The sequence below is a fragment of the Numenius arquata genome, chromosome 9, assembly GCF_964106895.1.
Source record: "Numenius arquata chromosome 9, bNumArq3.hap1.1, whole genome shotgun sequence".
Taxonomy (NCBI): domain Eukaryota; kingdom Metazoa; phylum Chordata; class Aves; order Charadriiformes; family Scolopacidae; genus Numenius; species Numenius arquata.
The window spans coordinates 12,612,742-12,630,905 of record NC_133584.1 but is presented as its reverse complement, the minus strand read 5'-3'; the positions used below and the strand labels follow the sequence as shown (position 1 = coordinate 12,630,905).

Genomic DNA, 18,164 nt, shown 5'->3' with positions numbered 1-18,164 from the left:
ACAGGCGGACAAGACAGTGCACTGCACCTAAATTCAGCCTGATAGCCTGGAAGCTAGGGACAGATGGTGCAAAAATGAACCAGACACTGAAAAATTCAAATGATAACCAGAAACACTATAAACATACAACAAGTGAACGTGAGATTTATGCTGAAATTATAGAGGAATTCCTATGGATGATTACACTTCCAGCCCAAGCATGGAAAGCAAATCCATCAATACGAATGTCACTACATTATTAACAGTGCAGCCGCCAGGCCTCTCCGTTAACGAAGCTGGAAAATATAGAAAGGGGCTACGGGCACTCATGATGTAGCACTGCTCACCAAAGTAGTCATCGGAGGGAGGATTCTCCATGTCATATAGCATTTTCTTGGTCAGATGCTCCAGCTCGTCCTCAGGCCTGAAGGCAGGAGTGCTTGATGTGGATCCAGAGCTTGGATACCCACTCTGTAAAAAAAGGACAAACAGTCTGTGATGTGGTAAAAAACATTCACCCACAGTAAGAGGGACTATTGGCTGCTCAGTGTTGAACTTCATTCTTTGTCTTACTTTTGCTTTTTTTAAAACCCAAGGGATTCACTCAAGTAAACATCTCATTTAATGTAATGAAAATGGACTCATAAAAACATCCAGTGAAGTGCTATATATCCTCCTAGAATGAGAAGTATTCTGTGCCTCATAATTAGGTGTGTACTGGGTAGCACATAATAATAAATAAAGGAGAAAATTATTCCAAGGATAACTTGATACAAACATTTTCCAACACTGAAAAAGGCTTTGGAAGCATTTCAGTTTGGATTTGGCAACAGCTTCCATCACTTAACAACGCAATATAAAAAATGCTAGAACAATCGTTCCTACAGTGGTGGAGTATATGGACAAAGACAGATAATCCCGAGCTGCTAGTTATGTTCTCTTCTTGTTTGTTTTGACACAAATCCTGCTGTTAACATTAGTGAGAGCAGGAGCTGGTCCACAGATCTTTAGTAGTAGGCATACAAAGGTTTTAATATGTGCTTAGAAACTGAGACCTCTTGGCCTTCATTTGCTAACAGCTGGCATTGAGTATTTGCAGTCTGTCTCAGGGAGTCTTCTCCCTGGAAAACAGCAGAAGTACAGGCATATTTTGAGAAGCACAGAAATAGTCTCATGCCTAGAAGTTTCTTAGAAGAAGCTAAGTTTGGTGTCCATAATGAGAAACTCGGTCATTTCAGGATTAAAAAATGCTGACACCAGCTTCCCTTGCGTGCACTGCTTTCTTGAAAGACTTGCAGGCGAAAACTAACTTATTTATGAAATGCAGCATTTCAGTAAAGCAAGTGAAGTGATTTCATTGATTAATTGCTGCCTTTTTCAAGGATTCGACCTTAGATATGAAGCTTACGAGCCTTAGTCTACAAGGAAGCATTTTCCCATGCTCCACACCTATTTAAATGGGAAGAAAATGTAAAATCACTGGAGAACCAATACACTGGCCACCTCTATCTGGCTTAGAGAGACTACATCTGACATGATGAATCTTTATTGAGCCAGTCATGTTCAACAGAGAACAGCAGCTTTAAAGCACTGCAAGAGAATTAACTAAATGTTTTCATGCTTTTTTTCTTTCAGGCAGGAAGAAGATTTCAAATGAGACATCAATCAATGCAGAGAAAGTCTCAGAGCAGTGCTTAGCAATAATACTTCAATCATCCACTCCCAGAAACCAAACACTTGCATGTTCCTGACCTTGTCATATTTTTTTTTTCTAGGGCCCATGCTAATCTGTGCACCATCACCTCCCTTGGTTGTTGACCTGATCTATCTCACAGGCGCTGTATCCATGAGCGCAGATGATGATGGCACCCCCTGGAATTGCTGGGTTTCCCGCGCACACACCGTACGGCAGCTGCACCCCCTGCTCCCCGCCAAACCGCTCTCTAACAGAGCAGCAGCAGCACACAAGGGAGGTGGGTGCCACATCTCCTGGAAGGAAGGGCACCTGGAAGGACCCTCAGCCTGGACAAATTTCCCTGGAGGGCTATGCAAGGTCTATCTGCAGTACGTTCAGCCTCCCTGGCAGAGAATATAGGTTGGATCTACCATAGATTCAGGTTTTCCCAGAGATGTTCTCTTTTTCTGCTCAGGGATTTTTTTCTGAGCAATATTCAAGGATTTTGTGCATTTGTCCAGGATTCCTAAATGCCTAGCAGTTGTTCTGAGGAAGCTGTTGAACATCTGGAAATCCTGAACGTCCACACACAGCTCAGTAAACTCTGTTGTATAAATGCAACCACGCTGACGTGTTTGGGTTACCACGATTTATTTTTTCATATGGGGAGACAGGCCTGTATGGTGCACAGGACTTGCATTCACTTTCTAAGTCATGTAAGTGCCATCTCCGTGGGATATATCATTTTGGTGAAGATAAGGCCACTCATATGACTAGGAGTTTCAGAGCCAGGTACTTGACCCAGCACACCCAGACGCCCTTGGCCAGTGCTTTGTGGCTGTTTTTAGAAGGCTAGTTGACAACTATTTCATTAGAAATAATAAATAGCATAACCCTAAAAAAAAAGGTTTATTAATAAGCCAATTAAAGGTGCCAAATGTAACGCATTTAATCTTGGAACAGCCTATTTTTCTCCTTTGCTCTCTTGTTCCTAAGAGCTGATCATGACTCTCGCCTGAACATATATTTTAACACAGCAAGTGCAGCCAAGGATTTATTAGCTTGGGAAATCAATCTGGCAACTGAACCTCTTAAAGTATTATTCCATCTATTGTACCTGTTTCAGTTTCCATGCAGAAAGGAATCACCATTGCCACCCCGTCGACTGAGACCTCTTCCCTACACTTTGCACAGGGAAGACGGTACAGCATGAAGCTGGCGATGGCCTCCATCCCTGTATTTTCTCTGTAAGCAATCACCAGTGCGGCACGAACGTGTGGGAGTACCACGCTCCAGCCTCTTCTGCTGGGGTCTGTCCACACATAACCCGAAACGCTGCTTTTACCCTTGCGTCTTATATTATAAATGGACCAAAACAGAAGGCACGAGCTGCTGTCTGTTCACAGCAAAGGGAAGCGAGATGCACAGAGCTGAAGTGATTTGCCCATCATCACACGTGGGCTCTAAGGCACAGACAAAATCTGCAGCCAGGCTGCTGCAAGACTCACGGCTCCAGCCTCACACACAGCCCACCCAGGCTGGACCCCGTGTGTCAGACCTGCATTGGCCACTCTCTGACCCAAGGCCACCGCCATCTGAAGGGTTCGCAGGAGACGCTGGGGTGGTGGCATGTGAAGCCTCTCCCTCTCTTCCATGTCAGCTTCCCACGCGCCCCATGGTGGGGTGCCTGCTTGCGCCCCCTTCAGTAAGGGCTTGAGCTGTGCCATTTAACATAATCTGCAGATTTTCAGTCCTGTTTGGCTTTCTCTGGTTTTGGAGGCCACGTTGCCCCGTACACACAATAAATAGGCTGCTCTTGTATTTTATCTACATTGCACTTTTCCAAAGCAGGCAGATTTCTTATCCAGCACCCAATGTCAGCAAAAATAACAAATACCAACCACAATGTTATGAGATGCTTGAACTTATTTTGACGAAAATGCTATGCCTTTTTGACCAACATTTAAGTAGTGCTAGGCACATCTTTTTCCTCCTCGCATGGCACATGCTGACTATGTGCCTCCAGGAAAATGCATTTCATGCATATGAACATGCTGTTGAGTTTGCTGGGACAAGCACGCACACAAACATAGACAGAAAAGTGTATCCTCAGTCCAATCTAAAATGCTTGTTTCAGCAAAACAGTTTCCTTCCTCCTCCTTTGTTAGGTCAGCGTAAAAATATAACTTTGGCTTTCCTTACAAAACAGAGTTGTTTTGTTGTTGTTTATTAAACTTCCTCTATTTTCTCCTGATCTGTACAATAATCAAGGCTGTCTAGAAATCCAATTTGCTATCTAATCTGCCACAGTTATCTTCACATATTCTCTTTTCTCCATGATACCTCGATGCACACAAATTAATAGCTCCTTAGCTAGGAGGTATATACACAGGTCAAAGCTGGGGTCTGTGCTGAATTGCGACATGGCCTCCGAAATTCCCTGAGCACCACTCTGTCCAGCAAACCACAGCAACGCCAGGGACGACAAACTGACCAATGAAAATGGGAGAGAGCCTTAATCCGCAAGAAGCAAGCAGGAGTGACCATGTTTGGGAGCAGGAGCACCTGAGTCCAACCTTTGCTACTGCCATCAAATACCAAGCAACCTCAGGGAAGAGCAGAATGAAGTGCAGTTGCACGTGCAGGTGCAAATGTATCCATGAATAAACACTGTCCTGCATGCTTAGCTAATGGAAAGTTTAGGAAAATACCAGCATTCCCAGGGTTAAACCCCGTGGCAGAAAATAGCTTCATGCTACAAACAAAAGGAAGTGAGTTAATTGCTTGTGCCACTCTCAAAGTGCTGCAACAACATCTGGCTCATCTTCCTCATTAAAGTTCAGTTCCTAAAAAGCCAGGTCAAAAGAAGCAGCCACGTGGAATCACTACATAATTATTTTGATACACAAAGTTGGTATTTGTTTCAGTGCTTCTCTCGTGCATGTTTTCCACTCCAGACCTCACTGGTCATCAGCTGTCTCTGATGTAATGGCTGCCCAGGAAAGGGAGCTCTGCAGTTAGTGAAGTGCATTCGCCAACATGAACCTTCCCCATCCACGTAGAAATTTTTACTCTAATGGGTAAAAACCATAGCTCAAAATCTGCAAAGACATCTGAAGATGATGCTGTGATGAATGTGCTATCATTCAGAGTGCACTGTATGTGGTCATTTTTCTTGTCCATTTGCAAATGTTGTATAGGAAGCTTCTTCTCTCTGAAAGAAAATAACTTCAATTATGTGTTCCCAATTACAGAAACGTGGAAATTATCTTCTTTTCAGAAGGTAGAATTAGCCCAATTTGGAATTGAAAGGCAGCCAGAAACATCTTTCACTGATACTTACTTTCCCTTTCATTTTTTTCTTCTTGTTCATCTGCATAAAGTTAGCACTTTCCTTTCACTTCACTCACCAGAACTGATCATCAGTTAAATAAACAGTTAAATAGCATCACAGCACATTTTTTTATTCAATGGCCTGACAAAGACCATGCTTTTTCATTTAAGTTATTGACTGTCCAAAACAATCGCAAACTTTCAGACCAAAAAATCCAGCATGGTGCCACATCTCTCATCAGTCGTGCTCCCAAAGAAATATCAAGATTGCCTGCAGCTGTAATTCAGTTTATAATTAAGGCCAACTGATCTCTCTTACAGAGGAGATGCACTGGGAAAAAATATTTTAATTCTTGATTTATTTTCCCAGTGAAAAGTTACAGCTGCCAGAGTACATACAGATTCCTGAAAAGAAGACTCTGCCTAGATTCCCTGCAACACGCACGTTCCTGTGTCTGCTCCTGGTTGGAGAATAATTCACAGAGATCCTTTGAAGAAACTACCCTGCACGAGAAGGTACCCACTGACAGCCAGTGACCTCCTGCCCACACCAGCAGCCCCCAATCACAGTCTTTGGGCAGGCAGGAACGAGGTCTCCTCTAGGATGTGCCAGAATAGGACAAGCCACTGGTTCCCTCACTGCCTACCTGCCCTGCCACTGCTTCCCGCAGCAAACCAGCAACGCAGAACAGGCAGCACAGCCCTCATTTGTTAAACACTGGCTTGCTTTGAATTAGGACAGTTTTGTAACTACTTCAAAGCTCTAGAGGATATTTTTCTTTATTTTTAAATTTCATTATTGTAACTGTATCCTCACTTAGTTATCCATGCACATTCCCAGTTCTACTCTAATCCTGCTAAGTTCTTAGTTTCAACAATCTTTTGTGACAGTAAGTTACACAGAATTTGAGCAATATTAATAAAAAAAATATTTTTCTCTGTTTTAACTTCACAGCCTGCAATTTTGCCCAAGTATCTCTTTCTCTTACACTGTGAAACTGGGATGCAGACAGGTGGAAGGGGAGGTATCTTGTCTGATAGTTTTAAAAAGAAGACAATAGAGCCAGAATGCAAAATCATTAAATAGCTGAGAAGTTCCCAGGACTTCCGAAAACCAGGCTGCTCATACAGAAGCCTGTTTTGACTCTCTGGAGCCCAGGTTTTAGCTTAGAGTCAGGAAAACAAAATCTTGGTCTCTGTGTATTGATACTGAATTCAATAGGATCACTGTACATGCACCCTAATTACTCTGTAAAATGGGTTTAACAATATTTCTCTCTTAATTAATCAGTGCCTGCAAAGCTCTCAACGCTTCTGCAATGTAAGTGACTACACAGAGTGTTTTATTAATCATCAAGCACAGTAATAAGCATGACTGGTTTGTCCTTGGATTGTTTGTATTCTATTATATACAAACAGACTTAAGTAACTTTTCTTGCTATTCTTCACATTTTCACTAATGTTTTGAATCTGGAAGGGTTGGTTATTTTTGCTAGGTGTTACAAAAGTTGGATAATCTGTAAACACCACTATCTGCTGCTTGCTTCTGCACTAAGCATGACTGTGTTAAATGACAACTTCCACTTCTATTATGGGGAGTCATTGTTTCTGCCAGACATTGTAGTTTGTTTATATATTCAGGGTTAACAGGAGATGAGCTAGATTTTTATGGAGCAACATTGGCCATTTCTCATTAGAAAAAGCAAACCAAACAGATCTCCAAGTAATAAATATTTGATATGTTATCTCAGGAAACAGTAATTTTAAACTATATTTCAAACAAGAACACCTATAAAATACTACATTTTCATGTCCCATTGCTGCTTAAATGCACATACAGAAACAAGTGCAGCAGTGCCGGATCTTGCTTGGGGCCTCTTGGCCTTATCATTACACAAATATGCTTTACTTGTCAAGGCTTATCTCACATTAAAAAGGGAGCGGGCTGTTTTGTTCTGTGTTTTCCTATTAGCCCCACTTGCTTTGGCAACAGAGTTTTTAGGCCCTTTTTGCAAAAGACAGGAAGTCAAGGCACACACTGGATGGTACTACTGAGAGGGATAATGAGGCATCACCATTACACCAATATATGGATAAAGAGATTGCATCATTTTAGCCCGATGCTTATGGCTGGAAGAGCTTAGTCTGCTTCACAGAATTACATTAGGAGGTCCTACGCTTACTTGTCTATTTGTTTCAAGATTGAAGGCTTTATTCTGCTCTAAGCTGCTTTCTTTTCTACATCTCTCTGGGCTCAGAGTCAAGCACTCTCTCACTTCTATGCATCATCACCAGCGGTAAAGACCCGATAGGCCGCTTATCAACTCCCCTTCTCTTTATATCATAACACTGTAGGCTTCCAGGGCTGCCTTCAAAGCATTAATTAATTAAGTATTATATTTACTGCTATCAGCAGGTCAAAATCTGCATTTCAGAGTAGGAGCCATAAGCATCCATAGGAGATGACAGTCTCCAAGCCTTAGTCCCGGGCTGCGCAGGGAAGTGCTGTAGGTGGGTTTGAATTCACTTCTTGTCATCTTGGCTACACATCTTGGGGTACATAGTGCCATCTAGGGCTTCTTGCCTGGGGAGACAATGAGCCTCAAGACCTATACAGAGCTCTCTTGTGTAAATCCAAGGTAGCACTACTGAAAGACATAGAGCTGTGGGGGACTCTGGTGACAGTGAGTGGCACTCCAAAGTGGGGCTCATGGTGTCCCCACCAACCGAGCTGCATTCTCTTCTTACAGGACAAGCACAGGGGCACAAAAAAAAAGGCAATGCTGCAAAATTCATACTGATTAAAAGAGATGTGTTTGATCACACAGTACACCACTAGCCTGGGCAATTCATCGCCACAACAAAACCATTGAAAAAACATACTCTCCTTCCAAAACCTACCCTTCCAGAAGCAGCCCTAAACCACACGGAATACCTGGGCTTTGTTCTTTTTTAAGTTTTCCTTTTGCAAAACACTTGACAAAGGCAGCACTCAACCATCTTCACAGACAAAAAATGACACTGCACGATGGGCTTACACACACCCCTGCTGCACTGCCTTCTCCGGGGGACCGCAGCGACGAGGGAACTCACCGCCATTCACCATGCGGTGCTGGGGGCTGGATGGGGTGTCTGTGCAATGAGCACCACCTGCCCTGCGGTTCAGGTTCGTCGCCTATCGAAAAAATAGGCTGTCCCAGCTGCAGTGCCTTATCAGGTAACAAAAACAGAAGTGCTGGGGCATCACTTGTTTCAAAAGAAAATAAATCTCACAATTTTAATGGTACTAATTTTGCATGTGAAACTTGCATTCATACTGTATTAACAGTTTAAATATAGCTTTCTTGCCAGATGCCTGAATATGCTAGAAAAGATACTTCAAATATGCAAATTTGGTTTCTGTTTTAATACACAAAGAAACTTAAAATCACATCACTTTCCATCACCAAGACAGGTTTCAAACTAAGCTTTTTTCATGTGAAAACTATAACAGCAAATAAATGGTTAACCAAATGTGTTTAACCCACTATCTGTAGTCTCACTTTTAGTCAACTGTGACATGGGCCATTACACTTCCCAGGACACCAGTGACTTAAATGAAGACTACATATTTTGCTTAACATTAAAAGATTATATATATAAATTACAGTAAAAATAGCTTCTCAGACTGGAGTGGGTGCTTGGTTCAGCATCCATAGCATTGGAGGGCAGGATTCCTCCTGAGTTTTATCCTCAGCAATATTCTTAACCAGTCTGATCCTGCACCCTGCTGTTATAAATGGTGTTCATAATGCTTGGCTGTCTCTAGAGAGTTTGAGAGTCTCAATGAACTCTTGATTACAAAATGCTTTGAGATCCTTGAATGAAAGATGCTGAATGAGTGCAAATTATGACTATTATTATTTATCTTTGGTAGCCAAAGTTGTGCCTCCTTCCACTCATATGTGCCCACATTTTGTCTTTTAAGATTATAACATCTTCAAAACAAACACTGGTCTCCTAACTTGCCCCTCAGAGGTACTGTTATATAAATAAAACTGATAAGAATAATACTAGTGAAAACAACAGTGTGGCAAAAGCAAATTACATTCTTGCTGGACTCAGAAATTTCTTCCTTATCTATCTTGAGACAGGAATATTTCTCCATTTTACTCATGCACTGATCCCAGAATCACCTGTCCTCTTTTCCTCATGTGTAGCTGCTTTGGCTCTAAGAGCTTTGCTGCTTTTCTTTTAACTTTGCACAGGCCACGTGTCTTGAAGTGCTTACTGGAGGGTCCCAACCCCTTTTAACAGAACGAGTACAAGTTCCTTTGGACAGTGGATGGGCAGCTCCAAACACATCAGAGAGTGTAAGTGCCGAGTACGATCCTGCGTTTGACTTTCAGTCTCTCAGGTGACTGAGTCAGGGAAAAAGAGGCAGAAACTTAACACAGAGCCCAGACATCTGGATTCCACTCAGGCCATCGACTGTTTGCCTCTCAGCTGAGGTATGCTTTAAGGATGACAAAAAAATATTCAAAATGACACCTCTTCCAGTGATGCAACAGAAAAGAGAATTTGCAAATAATAATGAGAAGTTTGCTATTCTTCAAAGTCAGAGGGAGAACTAATTTGCTTGCTCCTCAAGAACTTGTGGTGAAAGACACAAGTATTAAAAGGCTACTGACACAGCACAAGACAGTATGTAAGCAGTAAAGATCTGAATTTGTCCTCTAATTTCTGCCTCCGTTAGAGCATCTCTATATTTTATAAAATCTATGGGGGTACTTTTGTTGCTGAATTGGTTTATACACCTTTAAGAGGCTGAAACTTTACTGCATTTAAAACAATTAATTCTCCTCATGAAGAGCCCTCTGCAGGTATCTCTAGGTCGCCTGAATCCCAACTCAGCCATCTAACATCATGTGAAGTACCATTTGCAAAGATGTGTTATTTAATTCATGAGGAGCAATTGCCTGGACCGTCAGTGTGAAGGCTCACAGCAGCTCACACATACCACTTCAACCAGAGCCCTGGCCTCTTTGCTACCTTGGGCCCAAGCTAGGAGAATGGCCTCTTCACAAAATTACCAGACTGGAGTTGATCATAATGACTGGTGATTAAAAACTTAAAGTTCTCTCTCATGTTTTGTGAAATGGAAGTGTCCACCAAAAGCGGGCAGTTTGCTTGCAAACCTAATGCTACTTGCCCGCATGAGAGTCTGGGAAAGGACCTGGCAGCAAGTTTGAGATGCAGCCTGTATCCAAGAGGCCATTAGCTGTATTTTCTGGTGGTATGGTGATGCTGAGCACTGTCAGGCAGAAGATATGACACACTGGCACTAAGGAGAAAGGTGGTGAAATTAAACAGTGCCATCAGGAGCAGAGGGAGTAATACACAAAAAAAGAAGGAGAGAATGAAAGGTTGCAGCCCTCAGTGAACGTCATCTTGATAGCCTAAGCACTGTTGCTCTAGAAGGGACTTGTACATGTTTCACTATCAATTACCCCAGAATAATCAGAAATAATATTTTCAGAACAAAGCAGTGCCAAATTCCATACTGCACTTGGGAAAAAAGGCCAGAGCAAACGCCTGTCATCTAGATTATCATTTATTTCACCCAACGTACTTATGAAAATGATCTCTCATTTGGCTCACAGCAGTAGAAATTTTTCAACAAAGTCATAATTCTCCTGTAATACAGTCCAGGGCAGTTAAGTATTACTCAGATAAAAGCTCTAAGTCTCCCTTGAAACATTGTCCCTGCTCAGGAATCTCCCACAGTGAGAGGGAGGTGAGAGCTGAGAAAAGGTCAGCAAAAGATGAGGAACAATTTTCCCTCAGAGAAAACCACAGGCTGAGGACCCAGCACATTCCACCTGGTGGCCAAATCATGGCAGGGAAGCAAAGCAGCAGGGGCTAGGGGCTATCAAAAAAAGGTGCAGCAAGTTTCACCGTGGCTATTCAATATTCAAAGGATCTCAACCTTCTCCTTGCAACCTGCTGGAAGACAAGTGAAGATCTGAGCTGGCTGTGCTACTCACGGCTGTTGTGGATGCTACTCATCCTGCTCGTGGAGAGGGCAGGAGATGGCCCCTGGAGAAGAGCCACAGGAGCAGAGAGGTCAAGGTCAGAGCTGGAATGAGGGCTCTGGCAATATGGTAGAAGAGTAAATTAGCCTTTTCCAACACAAATAGAACAACTGAAAAAGGCAGAACTACACAGACAAGAGAGAAGTGCTGGTAGGAAAAAGAAGAGGGGAAGACCACTGAGAAAGCAGTGTGCAGTAGGGGATTTGAGACAGACCCAAGCATCAGAGGACAGAACGGGATCAGGCAGAGAGGAAGAAGAAAAGTGCAACCTGGGAGGAGCTTCCAGAGCTGGCAAGAGCCCACGGAGAGAGGGCTGTGTGCACCCACATGAAGGAGAGTGGCTTAAGGAAGACTAGTGTGCAAAGGAGCTGGATGAAATGGAAGGATGGATTAACAGCATCCTCACAGCAGAGAGCAAGCAGGAAAGCAAGAGCAAATGCAAGGTATGAGCACCAGCTCATTTTACTGAATCAGCTCCCTTGTACAAGAACTATCCAATGATAACCAAAACCCACTAGTTTCAGACTATGGGATCAGTCTGATGCTTCCAGGCACACGTGTGTTTGTGTTTTTGCTGGGGCATCAGGGAGGGTGGGCACCCAGAGCAGAGCACTGCACCCTCAGTCTCACTTGATTCCCACAAGGAAGGGCTACATGGGGTTCAAATGCCACATGCTCCCCACCTCCACTTCCCCTGCTGCATCTAGTGTGTGATCCCACGTTTGTCACAGGCACGCTTTCCAGCCAAATGGAAAACTACTTTGTGGTCATGATGCTCCAGATGGTAAGTGCATAGGTGCTTGTGCTGTGGAGAGTGTCCTGTGTACTGCAGAAGTACCTATGGTCTCTAAGCCAAATCAGGTTAGGAATAAAGAGGAAGGAGAATAAATTCCCTGCTTGGTGCTGGAGCCCAGATGTGGGTCTCCCTGGATTCAGAGCCATTCTACTGCTTTCCCTCATCCTCTGCTTTGCCATCAGCCTCTTAAAAAGCCCCAAGACCTTGGCAGCCAAAGCAGGCTGTGCACTGAGGAAGGGAAGCTGAATTTCCCCAGCTGCAGCCTCTAAGGCTGCTGCCAGCCTAAGGGCGCAGACGCTGCACTGACACACAGACCTAATGATCCGCGCTGTTCAAGGCATCAAATGCTTGAAGGAACTTGCCTTGCTCAGAAGGCCACGCTCAAGCTGTATTTCTGTGCCGTCTTTTGTGTGAGGCTGGGACTGACTTTGAGGAGGTCAGGAAAAGCCTGATGGCTCAATAAATAAGAGACACTTGGGAGAGTTAGCAGAACTGACAGCTCAACAAGATCCATGTTTAGCTGTCAAAACATTCCTCCATGTACAGAGATGCAGCTAAGAAGGCTGTCCACATACCTCCTGGGCTAGAGACGAACTTATCTCACTAATTGGTCAAGCAGTACTTCTTGGAGAATAGAGTGAACCAAAAGAGGCAGCAGCATGTGCAATTAGAGCAGAGGAGGCCGAGGGCTGCAGCAGGACACAACATTGCGCCCAGACCACTTTGATGTATTAAAAAGACCACTTTGTTCGTGAAATGTTTTTGTGTCCTGTCCAACCACAACAACAGCATCAGCCCCCTTCTGTTATTTAATGATTAAGCAGCTCACAGGTTGACTGAGCAAAGGCTGAAGGGGAAAAACAATGAGATATATATATAATTCTGCTTGCAGAATTTACTTGAAAAGGATGGGCTAGGCATTCAGACGGTGCAAATCAGAGCCGCTCCAGGGAACTCGCTGATTTACACAGCAGCGAAGGATCTAGCTCAGCGTGCCAAAGTGAGCAATGTACTCAGGTGTACATCGGCTGGCCGAGAGGCACTATTTGAGTCAACAAGGCTGTCCAAGCCTGGGCCAGACTGACTGCAGCCCTCTGAGCCCTCAGCTGCATTTGTCTTTCACAGGAACATATGACACAGGGAGAAAACTGGCTCCCAGACTGCCAGATCAAGAGCAAACACTGCTCTTGATCAAGACAAAGACCCCGCTCTCTGGGTATAGGGGTCATTGAAACCTGCTTCCTTGCAGGTGACACTCTAGGACTTACTTAGTCCTGTAAGTCCCTGTCCCCAGCTATGGGGCCCCTCTCAGTCTGTCTTTCACAGACTCCTGCTACCACCTCTCAGCTCAGACTAACCTGTTTTTCAGGTCCTCCTCTCTCCTTGCTCCTTTTGAGGAGCCAGCTCCCTCTTGGAGAGGACCTTGGAGCAACCATGCCTCTTCTACCTCCTTTCTCACCCACCCTTGCTCCCAAGAGCCAAGTCAATTTCAAAAGCATACCTAGAAAAAAGTTGTGAACATCACTTTGCAGACTCTTTCCTCTTCTTCCCTTTAAAACTATAGATTCTGCTCTCCATGCACCCTTCCCGCCCTTCTGCATTAGTTTTACACTATTAAATAGGGGTTTCAGGCCCTGTGTAGGAGACATATCTGAAAAGAACTCTCACACTTTAGAGCATTTGCAACATGGAAAAAGCAAGGCCAGCAAAGTGCTGGAAGAGATTGCCTGGGGACAGTCTGCGATTTCCATCACTGAGGCTTTTCAGAGTAGGAACAAACAAATATTTGTGAAGAATGGCTTAGGCAGAGTTGATCCTGTCTCTGAGCAGCAGACAGATCTTCAAGTCTGTTCCAGCCTTATTGTTTATGCTTCTGTGACTATGATAGCAGCTGTGACATATTCTGCAACAGAGTTGAGCAAAGCCAGCTGAAGGCCCTATGGATCATCTTCAGGGCTGAAGCTGCTTACAGGAAAGGAAGCTCATGTGCTGTATTAAGTTACTTTATGGTTTTGTTCCAGACGCTAAATCAAAGAAACTTTGTTCAGAAATGGTATGACAAAGCAGCCAGGTCCTAAACAGGCGTAGTGACTGCCCTTCTTTTACCATCTCTAAGATGCTGTACCTTTAAGCTTAGACTTCAGATGCATGAGGCAGCTCATATTCAGAGCACCCAGTGTATGGGCTGTAAATATTTGTGTTAGACAAATAGAGGGCTTCTTTTGTCCTGGTCCGCAGGAATGCCCATCTGGCACTCTGTGCTGAATTCCCATTAAAACCTCCCAGAAGCAAGACAGGATGCAGCGAGTCTGGCCAGAAGCAGGGAAATGGCAGGCAAGGAAGCATTCAGAAAATCAGCATAGGTGTCCCAGACAGCAAAATACTCCACGTGTCTGTTGTGTGAAGACTCACGTGTGTCTACAGTGGATGGAAAGAAAGAAGTTACTCCAGAAACATCCATGCAAGCCCTCCCTGCAATATCACCTTATGGGGTAAACAAATGGTAGGGGAGCTATCTAACCTACTCATCGCAAAGTCTTTGAGCCGCAAGATGGTATTTACTAGCTGGTACCAGACAACATTCAAGCAAGAACAGAAAAGTCACTTTCCCAACGCTCCTTGTGAATTGCTCCCATCTGTGCAAGAGAGCAATCCAAAGTCCTTATGCCCATGACAGCACTGCAATCACACGCTTCGTTTTTTAAACCCAAAATAGCGCCGGCCAGACCACGGCGAGGCTAGTACCTCACATGCAGCTGCGCTGATAAAGAGGAGACATTGGAAGTGGCTCTCCGGGGCGCGGGTTGCTAGGGAACGTGGCGAAGCCACTGCAGATTTTGCTGCCACTTGCTGGCTCTTCCCCTTCTTCCCACCTCGCTTGCGCTGTGCCAGCTTCTTCGCCCCAAGAGTGCCATTCTTCCTGTCTGAAGTGTGCAAAAACAAATCTGCCGGCAACAATGGAGCACGATTGCTTGGCATGTGTTCCCGACGAAAGAGATCTCTCTAGCCTTTGATTTTCAAAGGCAGCCAGCTGATGGGTTGGGGAAAAAAAACCCACTCTCGCCATTTTCTCCACGTCTGTGTGTTATTTCATTCAGCCTGAGCTACGATTAAGGGTGGGTGGTAAGCCCAGGTGGTGTAACTCCACAGACTGGATTTGTGGGTTCAGTGCTGGCTTACAGCTGGCAAGACATAGTACACTGAATGCCATGCTGTGCCCTCTGGACCCCCCACTTTTGTCCTAACGTGCCGCTCTTTGGGAGGCCAGCACAGCTCTGCAAACATGGCTGGGCACCGCACGGTGCTCCCACCACTCCAGTGGGCAGCAATGCTCATGAGAAAGGGCACACAAGCAAGGGAAGGGCTGCTGGAGAACTGGGAGGGAAGGAAAAGGAAAATTCTGCCTTCTTGAGAAAGAGCTGGGGTAAGGACAGACCAGTGACCAAGATGGAAACAAAAGACTTTCCAGTATTAATCGATCTTTAAACAATTTGACTGAATGATAAGGAAATGCAATGCTCCCTACTGAGGAATTAGAAATTCATATTAAGATATTGGGTGTTTTCTTCCACCCTGTGTTATTTTTAGCTACTATTTGATGCTAGGCTGGTGGTGGCTGCTGTTTGATCAATGAGGCTCTCCTGCGATGGCACCTGGGTGAGAGATGGCAATCAGAAGTGGGATCTTGTTCGCCCCGGGATGCTGCCTGTTGCTGGAGCCCCCGCTGCACGAGCAGACAGCGTGAGAGAGGAGCAGGGACTGGTTCCCCAGATCTGTACTCACACACTGAGGCTGCGGACCTGGTAAAAGTCCTTCAGCATCAACAGGAACTTAATTAAACTCTAAAAGTTGTAGAGAGGAGACGCCTAACAAGTCTGTATAACTCAAGGAAACTCAAGGAAATAACAAAGAGAAGAGATTTAGAAGTGATTTTGTGAGACTGCTTAATAAACCTCCTTAACCTAGAAGGAGAAAAATAATGTGTTTGAGGACCTATTAGACACATTAATTCTGAAGACCGAGGAAGCATAATTTCATTTTCTTAGTAATAGCACAGCACAAATCTTGGGTGTCCACAGTGCTTGTACTCACAACACCCTCTAGACAAGGGGATACTCATGTAATCCCCAGGGCAGACCAGATCTGCGGTTCCTACCCACTGCAGGGTCCTGTCTTCAAGAAGGACCATCACCTGATGATGAAGTGGTAAAAAATACAAGAAGCATACACCAATAAAATACTAAATAGTACGTCAAAAGACTAATTCCTCTTTGACTCCAGGTAATTTGTAATTAGACTGCTCTGAGATAGGAGGATTTATGTTTCTCCTCAAAACCAGGGACTCTTACGCAGTGTGACAGCATGCTTTCTTATCTCATGACAGGCCAGGCAAGGATGGTCAAGGTCTCATCTTGAACTTCACTCAGCAGCACAGCAGCGGCACACCAATATGCAAATACCCTCCACAGATTCATGTTATGTATCATTCATTAACCTCTACACAAACAGAAATGATTCTTATTTTATGAGGGAAGACAAAAAGTTGAATGCAAGTGTATGCCAACACATCAGCATTCCTATACAACACTCGCCCTGCACCACTGCGTCATCCTCCAATGACCCTGTGACATGACCTTAAAAATGAGAAATAATGCCAGAACCTCCTAGAGCAATTGTGTGAACAACACGAGCCCACCTTCATTTCCCCTTTAATCTACATTTCAAAAATTATATTCATCTGCAGAGACACACTAGGTTGATACATGCCAGGCACACTTTATTCCTCAGTTTAAGCCATCTGGTTCTAATAATAGTGGCTAATAAAGGAAGAGTATGTTTTCACCTGTAATTTTTCAAATCCCATCAAAAAGTGGTGTGACACAGAACACTGCAGACTGCAGCATAGCACATGTGCTCAGTCACATTTTGCACCGCTCTGCACTTGCTCTGCTAATGGCCCTTAATTAATATGCACAACCAACTCAGCATCAAGGGCAAAGAGAAAGCTGTACAACTTTGTGTTTGCAGAAATGGTACCTTAAATTAAAACAAACAAAGCAATTGCAAGTTTATTAAAAGTGTGTTTTGGGATCAGAGCCCTGTAGCAGACTTTGGAAATAACCAGGAATAGAGGACATCAAGTTATCTAATGGGTTTTTGGCAATCATTTTACTTGAGTAATAAATTTTCCGGTAGTATGGAGACAAATGCTCAAGGCCAACCTTGACATCTTGGTCTTGGCACATCTCAATAATCTCTGTAGTTAAAATCATCCATTGGGCACTTCCAGGAAAGACAGCCAGTAGATTTCTCACAGAGGAAAATCAGGGAGTAGCAACCAGAGCTAACTCAATAAACCTTAATGGAAAGGAAGCAAGGGCTACGGCTGGTATTAACACCCTGGTCTAGAGCTAGGGGATTTCCACCTAATTTATTGTGGAAAAAAGTATCATTCACAAAGTCATCCATAGAGTACATACTGCAACACAGCATTTAATATAATAGCCTGGCATCATCTGACTCCAGATGAAAGAGTAAGAGGATATATTTATACTGCATGTGACTCCAGCCTCCAAGAATGCACCTCAGGGCAGTAGCAATGTGGTCTTTTACCCAACGGTGTCCTTAGCCCACCACAACTCCTGTGCCAATCTGCCACAAAAGGATAGGTGTGTGCAGCCAGGCTTGCTGGGGGGAGGTTGGAGTCAGCTGATCAATTCAGCAAGCTTTGCTCCACCACTGAGGCACTTGCTGCCTTTCCACTGCCTCCCACAACTCTGAACGAGCCTGAGGGCCAAGCAAAATCTTCCAGGTGACTTTTTGCTTATGGAAGAGAAACCCAACAAGACATAGAGAGGCTGAGATGGCAGCCACACGATGAGCTGCTGCAGACAGGTGCCCTTGGAGATCCCAGTGATATGCATATGGCCAGAGAGGATGCACAGATTCAATTTTCACAGTTCACCTCCAGGCTGAGCTAAAACCATGTTCTCTGAACCCAACAAATCCAACAGTGAAGACAGGCTTACTCCAAAGGACTGAGGTGAGGCACAAGGCCACCTCAACAGCATACTTTTCAAATAAAAGGTGAGACACCAAGCCTACACTCAGCACAAAGAGAGGTTAGTCCAGGGTAACTCTGAGACATGAGTCTCCATTGAGGTCCATGTCATGACTTTGACTTGACTGTACACAAACCCACTTGAACAGACAGTCCTTTTCTCTAGGGAGCTGCAGAATAAATAGGATCAGACTCAAATTTCTTATTATATAGATGTCTAATTGCTCAGGGTTTCACAAATTTCAG

The 18,164-nt window shown here is 44.2% G+C and overlaps 1 protein-coding gene across 3 annotated transcripts in view; it reads right to left on the bottom strand.

The window, feature by feature from the left end:
* The window catches only part of LPP (LIM domain containing preferred translocation partner in lipoma), a 337,622-nt gene that overhangs the window by 72,809 nt on the left and 246,649 nt on the right, over window positions 1–18,164 (bottom strand). The window contains exons 5-6 of one of the 3 annotated variants that reach the window (XM_074153094.1): window positions 7,023–7,038; window positions 327–418 (exon numbers count right to left, since the gene is read on the bottom strand). In XM_074153094.1, coding sequence (XP_074009195.1) covers window positions 327–418; window positions 7,023–7,038 — 108 coding nt within the window. Of the gene's footprint in view, window positions 1–326; window positions 451–7,022; window positions 7,039–18,164 lie in introns of all 3 variants that reach the window. The other 2 variants (XM_074153096.1, XM_074153097.1) reach the window with 2 other exon arrangements.